This window comes from Castor canadensis, chromosome 12, assembly GCF_047511655.1.
Source record: "Castor canadensis chromosome 12, mCasCan1.hap1v2, whole genome shotgun sequence".
Classification (NCBI taxonomy): Eukaryota; Metazoa; Chordata; class Mammalia; order Rodentia; family Castoridae; genus Castor; species Castor canadensis.
Genome location: NC_133397.1, coordinates 40,268,347 through 40,287,123, shown reverse-complemented (window position 1 = coordinate 40,287,123; position 18,777 = coordinate 40,268,347). Strand labels below are relative to the sequence as shown.

Genomic DNA, 18,777 nt, shown 5'->3' with positions numbered 1-18,777 from the left:
GAAGCATGCTGGGAAACCAGAGAAGTGGCCCTATATTTAAGTAAGGGGAGTCGGGTGGTTCCACAAACAGCAGGTCAAGAACTTGACAAAATCCTGGGCCACATTTGGGGGTGGTTACTAACAGTAGAGCTTGTGAGATTTTAGAAAAGACGGTGGTGGTCTTCAGAGAGTAACTAGCATGGGACATCAAGACAAATTAAAGTCAGATTAACCGGACCTTTCTCTGCAGAACCAACCAACCAAAGAAATGATGGAAATACATAGAACAATCTAGGTTTTAGAAGGACATGCAGTAAGGTTTCCATGACCCTGGTTGTAAGTAGAATGAAAAGTTAAATACTAGTCAATTTTTCACTCATTTAACAAATATTAAACACCTTCTCTGTATCAGGCACTGAAGATAAAACAGCAAACAAGATAGAAATAGTCTTGGCTCTCTAGAGGGAAAACCCAAACTCAAAACCCAAAATAAAATATTTGCAAGCTTTTATAATAAAGACTAGGAAAAAAACAAAGGTTGGGGAATATGTGTCTCCTTTAATGGGCCTGACCAGGTGTCTGGAGCATTATGAAGACTGAAAAGTATCACCTTGCTGTGGAGAGGAATGGGGAGGTCACATTTCAGGAGGGGCAGCATGGGCAAAGGCCCTGAGGTGAAAAGGATGTTGGTACTGGAGAATGTAAAAGGACTGCAGGGTAACAGGAGAGCAGGGAATATGGGGAGAGCAGTCAGATAAAACCAGGCAAATTCACAGGGGCACTTCTTAAATAACAACATGGAGCATATGGATTAAGGAAGACTCTAGGGGCTGTTCTTTTGACACTTTTATCAATGTGTAGAATCCTCTGTGATCAGTTATTTAAAATCTGTTGTAAACATGAAATATAATAAAAGAACAAAAGGAAGAAACATTAATTTGGCTGACAAAAATTAGGATCTCAGGATATTATCCCAGGATAGTAGGTAAGAGTTTGACTTGTGGTCTCAGACCATGTTTGGAATCTAGTTTTGACATTCTTAATATGACCTTGGACAAGTTTCTTAATCCTCTCCAAGCCAGGTGTCAAAGAGAAGAAGGATGTAGTCACAGGCCGTCTGCTACTTCAAGTTATATATGGTTTCTTTGCTGGGCCAGGAAACTCTCCTGGCAGCTTTTCAAGAAGGTTTATTTTTGTACATTGCTCAGCTTCTGACAGAATTATTTGTTTGTAGGTCAAATAGGCCCTTACATTTATTTTGCTTATAACACTGATAAACAATGAAATTCTCTATTCAAAGGATTGAGAAATTTAGCATATCCAAATTCTAGAAAATAATTTTAGCCTTCTAGCTCTATTATTATCACTAGGGAAGAAATTGCTAAAAGCTAAGGCAATATTTTAAAGTTACAATTTACAAATTTATATTATCCACAAGGTTGTAGCTACTATAACAAAATATTTCTTTATTCTTCTAATGTTATTAAAATTCAGTACTATCTCAATTATACCCAAGGGCACATAAAAATAGTTATAAAATTAGGTGACAAAGTTTTAAAGTATTACTGTTTGATTTTCTTAAAGTTTCTTAAAGGGGTTAAGACCAGTAAAATAAATTTAAAATAATTTGTCCTTTGAAATAAAATCAGTAAAGGGTAGGGCTAGTGCATAATTATATGCGTTTCAAGGCAGATGGGAAGAGATGAAACCATTGAATACAATGACAGGCTTATGTCATTAATCAACAAAAACCTAAACTCTTGGGTTTTTAGTTAGAAAGGGATATCCAGTAACTACCTGGAGAAAGAAATGTTAGGTAGCACTGCTCTATGCTTCTAAATGTAGCATTACTAAATAATAAAAATTCTATGCAGCTTTTACACTAAACTGAGAAGTGAGAAAAACTGTATCAATCGTATCAGCATTTGGAGGGGTAACTCCTCACAAAATCTTATTTTGCAAACTTTCTCAGCATTTGTGTCAAATAAAAACATTTTTGATGTTTTAGATTTGACCTGTTTTTCCCTATGTAAGTATGGCTAGGGAATGACGTCTTCCTTGAACATGCACTTAAAGACATTATCTATGTTTTATCTAAAAACAGGACATTTTATATGGTTTGTTTTACTTAAAAACAGGACATATTATTTGTGAGATACAGCTTGACTTTATGATTTGCTTACACTTGGAGAAACTGTGACATATTTAACTAGAAATCTGCCAGGGCAGCAAACAACTTGCTTTTCTTTATTCAAAATTGTGCTGTTTTTCTTCTGTAACTTTTCTGCGATCAGTTTAATTCCAGAGCTTAGTCTGATGTAGACTTCCTGACTCCCTTCTTTCCTGGTTGTCATTTATCCCTTGTCTGCTGATGTAATTTCTTTCTTTTTGAGTTGTGCGTTGGATATTTGAAATAGGGTCTCGTTAACTATTTGCAGGGGCTGGTCTCAAACCATGATCCTCCTGATCGCTGCCTCCTGAGTAGCTAGGATTACAGGCATGAGCCACCAGACCTGGCTTGCTGGAGTAATTTCTAATTCTTCCTCAAGAACCCAGTCCACACTATTCCATCCAGCATATTCAAATGCTATAACCAACAGCAAAGGAGGATTCTCCCACCCAATCCTGTCCCTTTTCATTTGCTCCCTACCACTGCCTGCCACATCTTCTGCTAAATCAAACTCCTAGACTAGCCTCTTGTGATGAGGCAAATCCACTACCTTTTCCCAAATCAGTGACTCCACATGTCACTTGTTATTCCTTACCTCAAGTGAAACCAGTTTTTTGTATTGTGTATTTTTATATTCATTATACATTTATATAGTGTACCCCCCTCTCCCAGTTTATAAACTCAGCGAGGTGACTCATCTTCCACTGAAATTTTATTTTAAAAGGACCCCCAGCCCTTCACATTTATTCTAATCATGGAAGGGCCTGCCCATGACCTTGGTGACCTAGGTGCACACTGACTCAGGTGAAGAGCCTCACTTGGAGGGTGCTGAGTATAGTCTCTAAAAGTGACTCAAGCCTTTAAATTCTTACTATCATCTAACTGTATATTTTATTAAATTCATCTTTTAACTATTAAAAATGCATAGAAAAGTAGCGGAACTACAACAAATGTTTATTTATAGCAATTACCTCTAGAATATTACAAAATAGGCCTTGGGAGGGACAGGAGAGAGGTGGCACAGAAGATGCTAGCTTGGACCTTTGAGGTTACTGATTCTTCCGAATCTTTGGTCCTTTATAAATGATCAAATAATGAACTTGAATTTATCCTATAAAAATTAATGCTGATAACCAAATTTGACACGAACAGCATGACAACCAAATCCAATACAGATAAATTTAAAATTCAATGCAAAGTTTATGATTTCAGGATTACAAACATTTTTATTTATTGGTACTGGGTTTTAACTCAGGGCCTCTCACTTGCTAGGCAGGCACTCTTACTGCTTGAGTCACTCCGCCATCCCTTTTTCATGAAGTTTTTTTCCATAGGGTCTCCTGAACTGTTTGCCTGGGGCTGGCTTTGAACCATGATCCTCCTGACCTCTACCTCCTGAATAGCTAGGATTACAGGTGTGAGCCACCAGCACCTTGCTGATTTAAAACTTTTCCAAAGGCAAATACTCTATGGAAAATTGGTAACTTTAGGGGGGAAAAATCTAATAATATAGAACACTGAATTAACAAAGAATAAATGTTTCCACAATTACTTCCCCCAAAGAAATCATCTAATGCAAAAACCCATTGCCATCCTGTCCTATATTCTTAAATACTATGTCTCCAATGTTTTATTTTTTCCCCTAAACTATGTTCAGACACCCAATTGCCTGTTCAATCTCAAGACTCCACATATCAGGCAGGATTCAATTTATGTGTTTGTTTTTGAGTGTTGCTGTTTAATCCAGGTTGGCCTGAAACTTGTGATCCCTCTGCCTCAGTTTTTTGAGTGCTGGGATTACAGTAATGTACCATGCTTATACCAAAAGTTGGACTTTTTTCTCTTCTTCACATCCATCACCAAATCCTGTCAGTGCTGCCATTAAGCTACACCCTGAACCTGACTTCTCTGCATGACTGCCACCCTTGATGACTACCAGTTTCGCCTTGGTGACTACCTTCCCTCTCGTCCCACTCCACCCATTCTCCACATTATCAGAGGAATATAAAAGCAGGCCATGTCATTCCCTTCTTTAAAACCCTCCAATGGTTCCCCATCATTTTCAGGAGAAAATCTAAATTCCTTACTATGAGCTCCTGGCCCTCAATGTTCAAGATCTTATCTATCCCAGAACCTCATTGCCTATCATCTCATTTTACTGGCACTTTCTTTCTCAGCTTAACTCACTGCTGCTTTGGGGATTTGGGCTTTATTTTCTCTTCATCTAGAATGTTCTATTCTTTGATCTTAGTGCAATCTTATCATCATTCAAAGTTGCTATTCCCCAGTGATCCTGTAAGATTATGCTTAACTCCCCTATCACCATACTCTACCTCATTTTGTTTAGTTTCCGAGATTTTGTGTTTCATGTCTTATCAACTAAAATGTATTAAGCTCCAGAAGGTAGTAGTTTTGTCTTGTACACAGTGTACAGCCAGTGCCTAAAATGGTGATCGCCACATAGGCCTTCAGTGCACATTTGTTGAATGAATGGCTGAAGTCTAAACATTCAATCAAGATTCCTAGGCATGAAAACAGCTGCCTCAACTCATCCAAACCTTGCAAAGCCCAACCTCACCCCCCCCAAAAAACCCAACTACTTCCCACAAAAATCCCAATTCAAATCTCAATGGAACATACTATTTTTAAAAAGCCTGTGTTCTGTATCAGCTGTTGTAAGAAATTTGAAAACAAAACCTGAGCCTCTCACAGTGTTTTTATACCCATGCACCAAGCAGCATTGCTCTCTTTGGAGACTTTTCATTTTAAGTCAGCCCTCTGGGTGTAATTTTATGGAGATCCATCTGAGTAAAGGTCCATGTACCAGGGTAGAGTAAGTGAAGGTACTGGTGACCTTCCTGTATTAGCACACTCTCTGAGATGGACCTGGCTGTCTTCCTTAGACTTGCTCTGGGGCTCTTTGCTTCTACCACAAAGCATTTTTTGTCATTTGCTTAAAAAAAAAATAAAAAAAAGATTTAGGATCAGTCTTAATAAAGCTTACCAGATTAGTGTTTAGTGCCAGAGAGCAAAGGAATTAGCAACCAGATCAAAATGTCAAATAAAAAAGTTCATAAACGTTAGATTTTGTCAAAATGAAGCTTGGAATTCAAGTATCAGTTTTTATGGTTCAAGTCATTAACTTCCTAAATGACTGTAAGAGCACAGACTGCATTGTGGAGAATGATTTGGGTTCGATTTTTTTTTTTGTCTTAGAAGTGTAAATTTAATTATGACTTAATAATTATAATAAAAGCTGTTTATTATTATTTTTTAACTGTCTGGCCAGCAAAGAAAATGCTGATGAATTCTTTTTCTCTGTAAAGTGACTGTATTGCAAATAAGACTACAGTGGCAAGGTTAAACTTTAGGAGCAGATAATAAAATCTGAGTGGTGAAAGAATATTCCTCAGGTTTTGCCTACAGGACAAAGCCTCTAAATGATTTAAAATCAGTTGGCAGTATTACTATCTTAAGTAACATTACATCACAAGTATATAAATGTGCATACATATGCATACATAAATACACATATGTATACATATATGGAGAAAGAGGGAGATAGAAGGAGAAAGAGGGAGGAGGGAGAGAGGGGAGAGGGAAAGGTAGAGGGGTGTGTGTATGAAAATGATAGTGGTTATGAATCAAAGTGACTTCTCCTTGAGCTAATTATTTCACTACGAAGATGTCCCATCTTCTAAAGCATTTCCTGGTTTGTAATAAAATGCACTTCAAAAAAATACCATTAAAATCACAAATTTAGTTGACGGCTACAATGGACTCAGAAAAAGACACACTGAATATAGACTTAGATGCACTTTCATGCTGGTGATTTTTCTTTTTTAAAATGTAAGCCACTAATATTTTAAGAAAAAAATTTAAACCAAAAGTTGCATATTAATATTATACACAAACTGAAACAAAAGTGACTTTTAGCAGTGTACACATGCTTACATAAACTCAAAAGTTACACATTTAAAACAATTTGCATTTAACATAGGAAAGTTGCAAAATACATAAAAGCATTAATACTTTCTAAAAAACTACACTTAGAACATCAATTTGCAACAAACACATAAAAACATCAAGTGCTTTCTTGGAGTTTCAAGTTACCTCTTCACCACACCGTCTTACTTGCATATGTAGTCCTTCTCCAAGAATCGGTGCGGACTGTTTTTTCAAGAGGTTTATTTCCCAGGTACATTATAAGCACAAGAAAACGGACCCAATAATTATGCAATATAATTATGTCATAACAACTTAATTGCACATAATACTTTAAAGTAGGTTTGGATGAAGTTCTCAAACACTTTGGTATATATTTCTTGAGGGACTTCTAATAGAAATAACAGAAATTCTAAGTCCCTTAAATCCCCATTTTGCAGTAAAATGGACAAGTCTTTGGTTAAAGGTCTACATTTTGGGCATTTATTTTCAATTAAAATGGTCCCCAAACTAATAAATGGTGACTTGAACAAGTAAGTTCACGAGACTTCATTTTACTTGTTTCTGATGCAGCTGAATGCTATAAATGCTCATTTACTGTAATATGTTATTGACAGTTTCAATCTTTTCACTTATGAGCAGAGAAATCAATAGGTTTTTAATTTCTCTGTGAATTTTCTGTTGCAATCTAAACTGTACAGTAATTTGCAGTGACTATAGATACTGTGACACAGTATATATGATTAGGATTAGAAAGGTGGAGAGCTCTAAACTGAAAGTTAGCTTATTCTGATAAGTCAGTATTAGACTGTAGGTAAATCTGCATTAACTAGAGTAGGTTGTCAGGTAATGCTAAATTAAAAACCCCAAACCATTCCACGTACAAGAGAAATTGTTGCAAATGTATAAAACAGCAGATATACAACAACACCAAACATACTTTATTAGCACAAAAAAGCAGCCATAACAAGGCACAGCAAGCAGAAACATACATTAGCAGTCAAAGGGCTATTAGTGTTGCATACAAATATAGCTTTTCTTTTTTGTAGCCTTGGAAATAGCCATAGGGATATAAAATAACCTGTACCAGCTGGTATGGAAACTAAGGAGCACTCACCAGCAGTACAGAGCACATTAACAAAAAGATAGGAGAATGGAATTGGCTACTGTAGTGCAAATGTCTAGGACAGAACTGAAAATTCAGTTCAATACTAAGAAGCAACACTAGAACTTGATAATACTTCCCAAAGCGCTCACTCAAGTTGTATTACGTACTATTCTAAGTGACAAAAAGGTGCTAGGTAAAGTTATTTACAGATACAATGCTTGTACAGTACCTTTGAAATCTGCAATTTAGGTTTCATATTTTTCATTAAGAATTAACTGCACTGAAGTGCTATAAATTATACTTAAGCAATTTAGCTATGAGAGCTTACAACAAAGAGATAAACACTGCCATCCAAATCATTAATTATAGTTTAACAATAATCTCAACATCAGCAACCACTGTAGTTACTATTATCTGACTTATCTAGGCATCATCTAGTCTCATTTTTGTCATGGCTCACAAGCTCATCATGGGCATAGGAAAAGATCCAACTTTAGTGAAACCATGTTTAGACTGCACATGTCAGCTTTAAAAAAGTCACACACCTGACTACAATTGCAGCAGCGATTTCAAATGCAAGTTTAAAGTTGAAGCACTCATTAAAAAATTAATACCAAGGGCCTTTAAATAAAATGAGACTTCTAACTTTGTAAGTCTGAAATTTCTTTAAGAATGACTTTAGAAAACCTGGTTTACTTAACAGTTCCTTTTGCAGAAGAGAAAAGGAGACTGACTATAAACTACATCAACACTTAAGTGAACTGCACTATGCCCGTGTGGCCAGAAAACTGCATTTTTTTGAAAAGGCAGTCTTTTACTTATTTATTTGGATGTCCAAAGCTTGATTTATTGTAACTACAAACATCACTACTCTTGTAAGGTTATAGAAAAATTCTTAGAAAAAATAATTTCAAACATTAGTCACACTGTTGAAATACTCATCCAATATTAATAATTTGTTCTTCAGTAAGAAATAGAATTCTTCATAGCAAATGCCCCAGCTGCCTCACTCAATTACTACACCAAATTACTACAAAACCAAACTGGTAGCTAACCTGGCAAGTGTTCTCCTAGCCTCACTGTACACCTGGAGCTCTATCCGGGTGTTTCAAATAGGCACCATGTTTGAGTAACAGCAGATCCCATATGACAGAGGTTAATAACTAAACATACTGTGTGAAAAATCCTAGCACTGACACTGTGCTCCCTATAGGTGTGCTGTCTGATGCACATGAAAGCAGACGTAGTGAATGCCTTTTGGGACAGGAGAGTTTACTTTGCCTTGACTGGTTCTCTCTCTAACCAGCGAACCCTAACTTTTTGTTTATAATGATATTCTTTTAAAAAATCTTGTAACATTGATGGCAGCGGGAGCCCATCGATCCCATCATACGTCGTGCACCTGCAGATTACTGCACGGCAGATATACTGCAGGCTGAAAGGAAAAGTTCTGTTCAGTGATATAGTAAGCAATGGTTCAAAAAACATGCAAGAACTGGGGTCTTTATAATGTTCTAGAAGTCCTGTTACAGTGGAGGAGTGGAACACACACGGGTCGTGGGCATCAAAACTAAAGTTGTGATTCCACTGCTCAATTCGGGCATGTAGGGATCTGTTGTAGCGGCGGAAGCTCACGGAGAAGAGGTAGTCCTCTTGCGCAGAGTCCCTGAGCAAAAATGTGCCTTCTGGTTTCCCTTCAAGAAGGGCTTCTGCTTCATAACGGTCCATCACTCCCCAGTAACAGGGATTCCCTGTGATCTGAAGCAAATCTGGCACAAGGCAGTGTATGTAATCGATCTGCGTATGGACTTTCCAAGCTCCCTGTCTGCTAACGTGGGCATGGCTGTCTCCAGACACCTGGCGCTGCTTCTGCCTCCGTGACTGCAAACATAGGGTGGTTGTGTCCTCTTCTGAGTCACAATTAACTTGTGGAACTGCAGAACTGTCCCCACTTATTTCTGTCATTCCAGGAGCTAACTTTGGTCCCAGTTTATATAATGGATTCACCTGTGCAGTAGCTTCGAATGTATGTATCTGTGCATTGGGAGGGGGATCGACCCCTTCTTCAATACTGAGCCGCCTTCTCTCTCGAAGCCTATCTTCTTCATCTTCTGTAGACACCAAAGATGGATCAAATGTATCAAAAAATGTTGAATGTGGGCTCACAGGAGCTGTATGCTGTTTAATCAAATGCCATTTCTGGGCTAAATCTGAGCCAGCAGGAAAAGGGCATTTCTCCAGCATCAATTCAGAAAGATGTATTTTTCTCTTATTGGAAAAGAGTGGCTTCGACTGCCTGCTATAAGTTCTCATGGGGAAACATAAGCCTACAGTGTCTTGCAACCTCTGTCTCAGAGAGCGACTCCCCACAGCTCTGCTGGAAACACTGTCCATGTCATGCACAGAACTGACTCCATAGCGTCTTTCTCGTCTTTGAAGTCCACTTCGAGTTCTACCAAACTTTTTGTCAGTATCCAGTGAACTTTGGGTCTTTGTGGAACAGGAATGTTTTTTCTTCCCACCCCATGGGGCATGTCTAGAGTAGGAATCTCTTCGTGAGAGTCTTGCTCCTGGGGTCACACAGGAGTCACTATCCTTCTCAATGCTTATCTCAACAATCTGAGGGATTTCAGTGGCACAATTTTGGTTTCTCCTTGAAGAATTCTTTGAAGGGCTTAATCCCAGTTGTAAGGCAACATTTTCTCGTAAGGGACTGCTTTGTTGCTGAGGAGATGAGTCTCCCAGACTGATGCTTTTCTCTTTGACAGCCAAACATCTGTTGGAGTTCATGTCCACACTTTGGCTGCGGCTTCCTCCCTCGTGACTGAAGAGATTCTGACACCTGTATTTGAAGTTATTCCACATTTTCCCCACTTTATCCATTGATTATGAGATCTAAAGACAAAATACAAAAAGGAGAAACATAAGTTACTCAAAGTGGCATATGAGGCTGGAAAAGGCAGTGCAGAACTGCAGAGGCAAGTCAAGCTACGCCACACACTGCCTGCTCAACTTGTGAGGCAAGCGTCCTCTATGGCCTGTCGGGCACTGACCTTATTCAGTGAGTGCTCATTTCCCTCTGCCTTTCAGACAAAGCACTCACAACTCTAGTTATAGGAACAATCCCTCTGAATTAACTGCTTTCTTTTCCCAGGCATCACCCTATTTTCATTATTCCACAGATTTTTGTTTCTTTACTTCAAGTAACTGAAATACCACCTCAAGTATTTCAAATGGAAAATATGTATTATTGAAACATGTCTGTATTTGATTTTTCAAAAGTTGTAATAATCAGGTTTACAACTGTATAACAACTTAAAATGAGTTCAAAAACCCTTAATACTTAGGTTTAAATAGCTTCCCAATTATTAATCTCAGAAGAGTGAAAATAGAATAATAAAAAAGTTCTAATATTGTATTAATTTGCAAACAAAGGCAAAAAATGCATTTTCATTGGCATTTTTATTCATTATTATTTTATTGGCATTTTTATTCTTGCTCCTTAAAAAAAACAAAACAAAAAAAAAAAAAAACGCTAAAGGCTGGATATATGGCTCAAGTGGTAGAGCACATGCTTAGTAAGCACAAGGGACCCTGAGTTCAAACCCCAGGTTCACCAAAAAACAAACCAAACCAGAACTCTAAAGCAGTTTACAGCACTTTACAAAAAAAAAATTTGTTTGAAGACTACATCAGGCACACTGTCTCATTCAGCAACCAGAAAGTCAACATAAAATGGAAAAAAAATCTAAACTTAGAATTCAACTGGTTTTGTCATATGATAGCAGAGAACATTTTTTTAAAAGGTGTCTTTCAACCATTTGATCCAGCAATACCACTCTTGGGGATATACCCAAAAGACTGTGACACAGGTTACTCCAGAGGCACCTGCACACCCATGTTTATTGCAGCACTATTCACAATAGCCAAGTTATGGAAACAGCCAAGATGCCCCACTACTGACGAATGGATTAAGAAAATGTGGTACTTATACACAATGGAATTTTATGCAGCCATGAAGAAGAACAAAATGTTATCATTCGCTGGTAAATGGATGGAATTGGAGAACATCATTCTGAGTGAGGTTAGCCTGGCCCAAAAGACCAAAAATCGTATGTTCTCCCTCATATGTGGACATTAGATCAAGGGCAAACACAACAATGGGATTGGACTTTGAGCACATGCTAAAAGCGAGAGCACACAAGGGAGGGGTGAGGATAGGTAAGACACCTAAAAAATTAGCTAGCATTTGTTGCCCTTAATGCAGAGAAACTAAAGCAGATACCTTAAAAGCAACTGAGGCCAATAGGTAAAGGGAAACAGGAACTAGAGAAAAGGTGAGATCAAAAAGAATTAACCTAGAAGGTAACACACACACACAGGAAATCAATGTGAGTCAACTCCCTGTATAGCTATCCTTATCTCAACCAGCAAAAACCCTTGTTCCTTCTTATTATTGCTTATACTCTCTCTACAAAAAAATTAGAAATAAGGGCAAAATAGTTTCTGCCGGGTATTGAGGGGGTTGGGGGGGAGAGGGAGGGGGTGGAGTGGGTGGTAAGGGATGGGGTGGGGGCAGGGGGGAGAAATGACCCAAGCCTTGTATGCACATATGAATAATAAAAGAAAAAAAAAAGGTGTCTTTCAAAATTTTGTCATTTAGTAAGTACAGCATTTTTAACTTTTTCATAATTGTTTGTTCATATATATATATATATTTGTATATATATATATATATATATTTTTTTTTTTTCCTTTTTGGTGGTACCGGGGCTTGAGCTCAGGGCCTCACGCTAGCAAGGCAGGCACTCTACCACTTGAGCCACTCTGCCAGCTCATATTTATTGTTTTGTTGTGTACTATCAGTGTTTTACAGTTCAGCATCAGTACTGGAAAATGACTTTAGTATGGTTTCTTATGGTGATAAGAGAAAGCTTGTTTCTAATAGTGGTGAGAGTGCTGATATTTTTGTAGTTGTGATTAATTCTGTCATAAATACTTGCATTCTAGAAGTTGACTAGAGTTAAGAGAAAAATGGAGAATAAACTCTTCTTCCCTTTTTTTTTGTGTTGGTACTGGGGTTTAAACTCAGGGCTAGGCAGGTGCTATTAATGCTTGAGCCACTCTGCCAACTCAAGGATAAACTTTCTTAAAATGAATTATGTCTTCCTATTAGTTTCTTAGAGAAAGGGCTCCTGGACTACCAGTGCTCTTGGACTAATGACAGTAACAACATAGAGAACATATTTCTGCGCTATCAAGAAAGGAACTTTCAGATGACTTATCCTGTATTAAAAACATACTGTTAGGTACAAAGGAAGTTTGCCTGGACGCTGCTATGTTCAAATGAAATCTGTTAAATGGAACTGTTCACTCATTAAATTTACAACATTGACGTGTTCTCCACTGTAATACATTATCCACCGACTTCATAATATGGAAGATGATAGGTTTTTAACTTTTTAAAGCCATACCATCAACATGTATTTTTCCTTATCTCTCTTCCTTAAACAGTTGAAAGTACATTTTTTGGTTAAATTGTTTTCATTGTGACCATGTGAATACTGAACAGAGTTAAGTTTAATCCCATACCAATTCTCAATCTTCTGCATGTGACCTGTTTTTATTTTCTGAAAAACTAGCTGCTTCACTCCTTTTCATTCACTGTCCTCTTTACTGCTCCTTCTGTCCTCCTTTCCTTTTTAGTCTTTTTCATTAGACAATACAACTCTTTCATTGATCTTTTAATTATTTTCTATTTTCTTTTTCATTTTGTATTTTTTTTCCTTTTCTGTTTTCTGGTAATTTTTTTTTTTTTTTTAGCTTCAGTCTCCAGCACTTCTATTGCAGGTATAGTGTTTCCTATCACAATTTTAATTTCCAAGACCATTTTCTTGTTTGCTGAATATTCCTCTTAATAGCATCCCATTCTAATTTCTTAGATGCAATATCTCATTTCTCTGGGAATACACACTTCAAAAATGTTTTCTTTCTTTTAACACTTTAAGTATTTTTATCTTTTCTTCCCAGCACCATTTTTTTCCCCCTTGAATCTTTAAGATCTCTGTATTGCATTTAAGAGCCTTTAGACAAAAGATAAAAGAACAAAAAATAGAGCCTTTAGACAAGTATCTGATGCTTCCTGGCTGTCCATTAGCACTACAATGTTGATTAGAAGCTGTCTGCATGGGTGGGGTTTACTAACTGGTTGGCTTTACTACAAGATGATGAAGCAATGAGTTGGTTTTTACATTGGGAGATTCCCCCAAAGTTAGTATCTATAAACTTTGTCTTCTGAGCGGTTAATTACCTCAAAGAGGAATGTTGCAATCTCCTGTCTAGGTCATACATACTTGACTGCCATGCCATGTTGCAAGAACAGGAGAACTGGGACCCAAGTTTTATTTGCAAATTCAGACTTTTACTTAGTCCTTAATCCTTTTGGTTTTTCAAAACATATCCCAACTTCAGCTATGACCAAATCTCTCAGATTAAATTTCTCCAAGCTCCAAACCTTTAATTTTATCCACAGTAAAGGAACAATGGTTTCCTGGCTGCTACAGTATAAAGGAGAATAAGACATATGGGAGACTGATACATACAGATTTTCAGCCATTCCTGTCCTTACCTTTGAGGGAACTGGCACCAGATTCATGGACCATGCTTTGAGTAGCTCTGGTCTAGAGCTGTGCTGTCAATCTATGTGGCTACTATCTGTATGGTTTGTGCCACATACTAAAATAGTAGTAGTTTGCATATAAATTGTTGAATGTACTGTTAAAACTAGTTTCACCTCCTTTTTACTTTTTACATGTGGCTAGTTGAAAATTTTAAATTACATTGTTAATTCAGATATTTCTACTGAATGGCTCAAGCAAACTATAGCTTGAGAGACAAATCTGGGCTGTGGACAGTTTTTGTATGGACTGGAGCTAAGAATGGCTTTTATATTTTTAAGGGGACTGAAACAAACAAAACTCCCACAAAAAACATTTGACAGAGACTGCATAGCCTAAAATATTTCTTCACTGGCTCTTTTCAGAAAAACTTTGCTGATGATCCTAGTCTACAGTAGTATGTAAGACAATAAACTCTACATCATACTTGATATGAGAAGAACTAATCCAAAAGTCTGTCTTCTCTGTGTGTTTGGGATACATTTGTTGTTTTCTATAGATATTTTTCTGATGACCAAATTATACCTGAAAATATGACTGTTTTAGAAAATAACCGAACCTAAAAGCACACATCTTATACATCTCTGCATAAGCTGTATGAACAAGCAGAACATGCAGAAAACATCTGAACTTGCCAGGGCACAGAGGCAGTTTCTAACACTGAAGTCTTGGTTCTGCCCCACAGATAAGAGCATGCAATTTAGTTATTTCTCTCTTCCTATTGTGGAGATTATTACCAGATTGCATTGAGATAAAATATTCAAATTTAAGAAAGCTATTATGCTTCCACACTCCTTGGGGAAAGAAAGTGGATTTTTCTTGACACGGGAATGCTATGTGGGCAGCTATAACACTGGGAAACAAAAAATGCTGACAGTGATTCATGGAATATTAGTTCAAGAAGGCATTCCAACTATCTTAATATTTACAATGTCACATTTGAGGTTATTTTGTTGTTAAATTTTTGGACATGTATTTAGGATAGAGCTGAAATCCTCTGAGATCTAAATTACAACTTTATTACTTTATAGTTTTCTATAAAGTTACAGGACTTTAAAAAGTGTTAAATGTCTATTGTACTGCCTCTAAAATGAAGGTTCATAATCTACTGCGATCTTTCACATTTCTACACATGCTTAGCTATATTTCAAAGCAAATTTTTATTTTATTTTATTTTTTATTCATATGTGCATACAATGTTTGGGTCATTTCTCCCCCCTCCCCCCACCCCCTCCCTTACCACCCACCCCACCTCTTTCCTTTCCTCCCCACCCCCTCGATACCCAGCAGAGAAACTATTTTGCCCTTATCTCTAATTTTGTTGAAGAGAGAGTATAAGCAATAATAGGAAGGAACAAGGGTTTTTGCTAGTTGAGATAAGGATAGCTATACAGGGAGTTGACTCACATTGATTTCCTGTGCATGTGTGTTACCTTCTAGGTGAATTCTTCTTGATCTAACCTTTTCTCTAGTTCCTGGTCCCCTTCTCCTATTGGCCTCAGTTGTCAAAGCAAATTTTTAAAAAGTTACTCATATCCCCAAAGTACCATAATGTGAAAATGGTTTTATAATGCTTTTATAAATTAAATTGCATTATTGAAAACTGTATTTAATGGAATAAACTATAAATCAGAATTAAGAAAAACTAGGTCAAATTCCATTACTACAAAAATTTACATATATAAAAGTAAAGAATGCAGTCAATGGTCCTCTCAAAGCCAAATTTCTACAAAACAAAATAACTGAAATAGTTCCTAAGAATTTATCTCAATGGAACTTAACCCAAGTTTTATGAGAAAATAAATCCAACAAATTTTAAGACAACATGCAAGCCATAATGGGTACAAAGGAAGACTATGACACAACACAAACCTTGCCTCTACTGCTTAGTCTACCTAGTCTACTTAACCACAGTAATACCTGTCCAGTAGAAAGCCCTCAGTCACAGTAACAAAAGCTGGAACATGTGGACAGATTAAAGTATTTCTGTGTCAAATGAGTATAATAGATTGAAAATTATTGATATTTTGGTGACATTTTGATGTTTGGAAAAAGATAACAATATTAAATTTGACCCAGAATTCCAGGTGTACATGACTTTCAAAGGCATAGACCCTTATAAAAATCTGAGAACCATGCAGACTTTAAAAAATGATCTACTTTTAATTATTTATAGACTGTATTGTGACCAGGTAAATATCCAATTGGATGGCTAGTTATCCTTAATATTGCTATTTAATATTAGGTTGAGCCAAACCAAATAGAACTACATAAAATATCTGTTTCATGGGTAAAAAATGATCATACAATTCAACATCAGAGTTACACTAATACAATGTACATAATATATTAATACAATAGACTATGTATATGTGTATTCAAAAAAGCATGGAACCCTCTGATCTAATAGTCAGATACCTCTGATCCTACTGGCTGAGCCGTACTTTCACTGAGTTAGTTAAGTTTCAAACCTGTTCGTGTTATTTATATTATAATTATTCAATTTAACTGAATGTTAATTGACATAATGAAATGTTAGAGGACTGGTTGTTTCACTATATTGAATGATTTTTTAAATACTCAATGAAAATAGTTCAAAGAATTGAAAAAATATACGGCAAAGATCTACATGGATTCTAAGCTCAGAATGCATAAAGAGTCTAAATTCTAAGCTGGACGTGGAGGCACGGCCTGTGATTCTACCTACATGGGAGGTCACAGATAGCTAGGAGGATCATAGTCTAAGTCCAGCCCAGGCCAAATACTCAAGACCCACCAAAAACAAACAATAACTAAATAAAGAAAGGGCTAAGAGTGTGGCTCAAGTGCAAGTGCAAAGCTCCAAGTTCAAACCCCAGTATCAACCAAAAAAGCAAAGGAAAAATACTCTAAAGTATTACCCTACTTAAAAAAACTGAACTGAAATCTTAGGTGTTAGGTTACAGGTGTAGTTTCTACAAGACACTTGCAACTATGAGACCTAATCTTAGAGAAAAGACCTGCTGCTAATCAAAACACTGATAAGTGAACAATACAGTTATCAAAACTTAGAGCAAAATATTTAAGATTTTTATGGTTTCTTGGTCTATTAGACTTATATACAACTGGTCTGAATTGTATCAGATAAGAGGCTTTCCTCAATAATTAAAGTTAATAGCAGTGCTGAGATTGAGAAGAACAAAGTCCTAATGATACCAGGAAGATATGACCTAGACTTTGGGGGATGGTAAACAAGGACTTCTGTGGGGAGATGATATTTTGAAATATTGTCCTGAAGAGTGAATAGGAATGAATTAGGACAGTGTTCTACAGGCAAGGAGAACAGCATTTGCAAATGTCCTAAAGCAGGAAAGCCCAGGGCATGAACAATGGTTGAAGTCAACATGACCTAGCCAGTCAGGAGAAAAGTACCAATGTGAAGCTGTAGAGGTATGCCTTGTAATCCATGATAAAGAGTATATGAATGGATGAGATACTGCAGAGGTCCAAAGAGGAGCTCAATTTGGGTGGTGATAGTAGAAATGGATGTGAGATGTTTAGAAGTCAAGTCTTAGGATTGATTTCTGTCTGGGGATGTGGAATGAGGAAGAGGGAGATTTCAAGAATGACAGCTTGGACAAATGGGTGGATAGATGTTATTTCAGAAGTAGGCAACACAAGAGATAGAATAGTGCTGGCAAGTGGGGTTTGCACAGAGCTAATGAATTTAATTTTTTGAAATGTTGCATAGGGACATCTAAGTGAACACTCATTAGTCTACTGGCATACACTTGTATGGTGGAATACCATATAGCAGGAATGATAAATTAAAGCTATTTGCATCAATACACATGAATCTCAAAAAGATCATGCTTAGAGAAAGAAGAAATAACAGATAAATACATTCATTATGAATAAATTTACCTTTTAAAAAGAAAACCTCAAAATATGTTGTTTAAATGTACTTACACATATAATACAAATATAAAAAGCAAGACAATGCAATGGTTGCCTATTGGGAGGAGGAATACAGAATTAAGAGAGGGATGAAGGAAGCATCTGACACCAGAAATTTTTTCTTTCCTAGCCCAGGTAATGGGTCTGTGGTTTTTTCTTATTACCTACTTTTTAGGCTGCCTTTACCATTTTATACACAATTTCCTATATGCAATACATTGCATGACAAAATTTTTTAAATTACACAGGCCACATTTTTACCATGATGGAATAGCCAAGTATGAAACAAAACAGAACAAACAAAGAAAACTAAGGGAAATAAAAAGCTCTCTTAACTTGCATAAAAGGGGAATTCAGAACTGAAAAGACAGGCAAGGTGTTGCATACTGGTAATCTTAGCGCTTAGAGGTTAAGGCAGGAGGTTGTGTTTTTGAGACCAGCTTGGGCTACCAAGTCAGACTCTGTCTCAAGGAATGAATGAACAAACAAAAAACAAAATGAGTAACAACAAAAGAACTTGCAAGTAACAGGCTATTTAAAATATAGCATATTATGAGTGTACTTTTCTGTATGGCATTTTAGTGATACTTTTTAAAATGCTCTTAATCTTTAACTTGGCAATTATATACTCTATGGTTACTCTAAAGACAGAAAGAAACATTTAAAAATAAAAAAATAACAAAACACTAACTAAATAGGTTTCCCTGATATAATATAGGGCTCAGCAAACATTTCTGGTGAACAGTTAGACAGCAGGCATTTGAGGCTTTGGAGGACAACTACTGAACTCTACTACCATAGTCTGAATACAGTCACAGATAATATGCAAGTAACCAAGTATGGCTGCATGTCAATACAACTTTATTTTTATGGCCAGTGAAACGAGAATTTCATGTAATTTTCACTTGTCACACAACAGTTTGATTTTTCTTAACCATTGTATATTGCTCATGGGAGACACA

The 18,777-nt window shown here is 36.7% G+C and overlaps 1 protein-coding gene across 14 annotated transcripts in view; it reads right to left on the bottom strand.

Annotated features, from left to right (window-relative positions):
• Window positions 1–3,082: 3,082 nt before the first annotated feature.
• Socs5 (suppressor of cytokine signaling 5) overlaps window positions 3,083–18,777 on the bottom strand; it is a 61,436-nt gene continuing 45,741 nt past the window's right edge. For all 14 annotated transcript variants that reach the window (XM_074049624.1, XM_074049630.1, XM_020155873.2 and 11 more), the window contains one exon: window positions 3,083–10,097. In XM_074049624.1, coding sequence (XP_073905725.1) covers window positions 8,475–10,085 — 1,611 coding nt within the window. In that variant the 5' untranslated portion in view covers window positions 10,086–10,097 and the 3' untranslated portion in view covers window positions 3,083–8,474. The remainder of the gene's footprint in view (window positions 10,098–18,777) is intronic.